Genomic DNA, 3,405 nt, shown 5'->3' on the forward strand with positions numbered 1-3,405 from the left:
TAATGTTTCTGCCCATTGTTTTAATTTACAACATAATTCCATTTCCATGGCTCCACCTCCTGGACATAAATATTTGCATTTTACTAATGATCTAACAACACACAATGCATCATGTAATGATCTTTCTGCTTCATCAAGAACTAATCTATTTGCTCCTCTAACAAGAACTGAAACACATGGCGCAGTTCCTTTAACACCTGTAATTTTAACTATTTTATCTTCATCTTCAATGCTAACTTCTTCTACATTTTCAGCATATCCTAATTTATCTTCAGTAAATCCTTCAATACTAGCAATTGGAACTGCATTAATTGTTTTACAAATAAATTCAATGTCATCTCTTTCAATATCTTTAACTACCATAATTTTTAATTTAGCAAGAAAATGAAGTGCTAAATCACTAACTCCTTCACGTAAAATAGACTTTTGTATTAACAATACATTGCATCCACTTTTTTGAATAGCACGACAAAGTTTTAATGTATATGCTCGTTCTTCCTTTAAAACTTTATCCATTTGTGCATAGTCTGTAATTACTACATTTCCATCCATATTAGTTTTTGGTGGTGAAATACAAAATTGACATACTCCAATTTTAGCTTTTTCAACATGAGTTGGTCCTCCTGAAACATGTGATGCTTTTTGAAGGAATACAAGTCCATCAATAAGTTCTGTATCATCGATTGTTCCTCCTATCTTTTTTGTTATTCTAACATTTCTTAAATCAACATTTCTTGCTGTGTTAATATCAATAACTTTCATTACTGAATCAACAGCAATTGGTGCAAATATTTGACTTGATTGATTTACAACTTTAGAATTAAGTGATGTATTCGCTGCTTTTAATAAACTCTCTCGATCTGTTAATTCAATTGGAATTGATGCTTCTTTTAATATCTCTGCTGATTTGGCTGATGCTAAATGGAATGCACGAGCAATTACTGATGGATTAACTCCTTTATTTAAAAGGATATTTGCTGCAGATAACATAGCCCCAGCTAGAATAGTTACAGTAGTTGTTCCATCACCTGCTTCAATATCTTGTGATTTAGATAATTCTGACATCATCAATGCACATGGATGTTGAAGTTTTAATTGTTGAATAATAGTTGCTCCATCATTGGTAATGATTGTTTCTCCATTAGGTGAAATAATCATTTTATCCATTCCTCTTGGTCCAAGTGATGTACGAACTGCATCAGCCACACTTTTAGCAGCAATGATATTAGTTTGTCTAATATTTTTTTCTCCTTCTTTTCCTTCTTTCATTTCACCTTTTTGGTGTTGTTTAGGTGCAGTTGTAGTACTCATTTCAATTCAGACTGTTTTGGTTTGTTAAGTTGTTGTATTTTTTAGTTTTTTTTCTTTTCTTCACCTTCAACAATTTTATTTATAGTTTATTATTGTTTTTTTATTAATAAAATATAGTTAAAAATAAATAATTGAAATATTAAAAAAAATGTTTAAAAAATAAATTAAAAAACACAATTATTATTATAATAAAATAATGTTTTTTTTATATTTATTTGAGATTCTAATGAATAATCAATTATTCTAAATTCTTTCACATTAAATAACAATAATTAAGAAATGAAAAATTAATTTACTAATAATCGATCACATAAAGAATCAACTTGTTCTAATGAAATTGAGTTATGTGGATTATTGGAAATATAAGAATTGTTATTAACTTTGCTATTAAGAGAGTCCATTCTTTTTTTAACTTCATCAAATAAATCATTAATGTTAATTGAATTTGGTTTTATTTCTGATACCCCTTCCATACCATTAAGTGCTTTGGTTAAACAAGTAGCACTTTCTAAAAAATAACCAGTGACATATTCTTCTTTAGCTTGTTCTTCATTTTTGATTCCCTCTACTATTTGAGCGATAGTAATATCATGAAATTTTGGCATAACAAATGAAACTCCTTGTTGTTTTTCTATTACAGAAGTATTAATTTCAATAGTAACTGGTTTAACTGTTTGTCTAAATATTTCTTTTGAACGTTCTAATATTTCTTTACATTGATTAAGTATTAACTCAGATGGTTCAATACATAATTGAACTGCAATTTGATCAATACAATCTGCAGCATCATTACAAGGTTGACCACCACGTTCTCTCATTACTAAACCAATTCCATTAACAATTTGAGCTGCTATAAATTTACTTCCTTTAATAAACTTTTCTTGATTTGACTCAAGAACTTTATTAATATTTCTTGCAATACAATCACAATTATCACAAAGTGTTTCTGAAGCATCTAATAAAATAATTCTCATAATTTTAAACGTTTGTATTAAAACCTCTTTTATACTATCACACACATTACTATATGACATTAAATTCATTTTATTTGAGAAATTTTGTGTAATGTCTTTTAATTGTTCCAATGGATTTCGTACCATATCTTTTATTTTTTCATGGACCAAACTACTACATTCCCCTTCAACAATAGCATATAACTTAATAATTGGATCACATAAACATTTTACTTCTTCTGTGATTAACTCAATTAACTGTTTTTGTTTCTCTGGTTCCATCTTTTTTGAATGGTTTTCAATTATATTTAATGTACGTAGAGATATTGTTCCGTATTCACAAATATGAACTAAAATATCTTGAAAAGATCTATGATGATCATTTCCTAAATCTAAATGGAATCCTTCTATATTAATAACGCTTTGTATGTTGTCGTAATTCATTTCTTTCTTTAAAGATCTCTTCTATTTTAAGTTTTTTTTAGTTCTAAATATTTTTTCCATTCATCAACAATTCAAGTTTTTACCTTCAGTTTGTTTTTCATTTTTTTCCGATATATAAAACATAAATAATAGTGTTAAATGTTATAAATAACATTTATATTAAAAACTTCAAAAACAAAACTAAAAAATGAAACAATGAAACGTATAAATGAACTCATACTTAGGACTGTTTGATTATTATCACTTTATTCAGTAGAGACAAAGCACTGATACAATTTAGGAAAACATTCAATTTGAAGGTGATGTTTTTGAACGACTAATAATAAAAAGAAATATTCCAAGAGAATTTTATGATAGTGTAAGTTACGAAGAATATGTTCATACAAAAAATAGTGAAGAAGCTTCAACACAAAAACAATCAAAAGAAGCTCAAAAGAAAAAGAATAAAAAATCTTGTAAACCACCTGTAAATAAAAAAGAAACATTAAATGAACAAGAGGATATAAGTTTTTTTGATGAATTAAAAAATGATGAAAGTAGTAAAGGTAGATTGAGAGAAGTTAGGAAAAAAATAAAATTAATGAAGAAAGACGGAAAGATATAGAGAAGATAACTCAAAATAATTATATTATTCAAAGCCTTGAAGACCAAATTGAGAAAAAGAAAATGATAATAATATTATTATTAATGAGAATGA

General features: G+C 26.9%; 3 protein-coding genes across 3 annotated transcripts in view, besides 2 other annotated features; 1 reads left to right on the forward strand and 2 right to left on the reverse strand.

Annotated features, from left to right (window-relative positions):
- EDI_007270 (T-complex protein 1 subunit delta, putative) lies at nt 1–1,311 on the reverse strand (the record flags this gene model as incomplete). Its single annotated transcript, XM_001735917.1, has 1 exon — nt 1–1,311. A coding segment is annotated over one exon (1,311 nt), but the record flags the coding sequence as incomplete, so codon positions are not given.
- Nucleotides 1,312–1,382: 71 nt separating this feature from the next.
- Nucleotides 1,383–1,528: a sequence feature (AT_rich).
- A 70-nt stretch (nt 1,529–1,598) lies between these two features.
- On the reverse strand, nt 1,599–2,708 carry EDI_007280 (uncharacterized protein; the record flags this gene model as incomplete). The annotated part of the gene is made up of 1 exon (XM_001735918.1): nt 1,599–2,708. The coding sequence occupies one exon, from the start codon at nt 2,706–2,708 to the stop codon at nt 1,599–1,601; it is 1,110 nt and encodes a 369-aa protein (XP_001735970.1).
- Nucleotides 2,709–2,818: 110 nt separating this feature from the next.
- Nucleotides 2,819–2,874: a sequence feature (AT_rich).
- Nucleotides 2,875–2,903: 29 nt separating this feature from the next.
- EDI_007290 (uncharacterized protein) overlaps nt 2,904–3,405 on the forward strand; it is a gene marked incomplete at both ends in the record, with an annotated part of 1,422 nt that continues 920 nt past the window's right edge. The window contains 3 exons of the mRNA XM_001733267.1: nt 2,904–2,936; nt 2,989–3,267; nt 3,318–3,405. The exon at nt 3,318–3,405 is cut by the window's right edge and continues 920 nt beyond it. Of these exons, the coding sequence (XP_001733319.1) occupies nt 2,904–2,936; nt 2,989–3,267; nt 3,318–3,405 (400 nt within the window). The remainder of the gene's footprint in view (nt 2,937–2,988; nt 3,268–3,317) is intronic.

The sequence above is a fragment of the Entamoeba dispar genome, genomic scaffold, assembly GCF_000209125.1.
Source record: "Entamoeba dispar SAW760 scf_1105229459559 genomic scaffold, whole genome shotgun sequence".
Taxonomy (NCBI): domain Eukaryota; phylum Evosea; order Mastigamoebida; family Endamoebidae; genus Entamoeba; species Entamoeba dispar.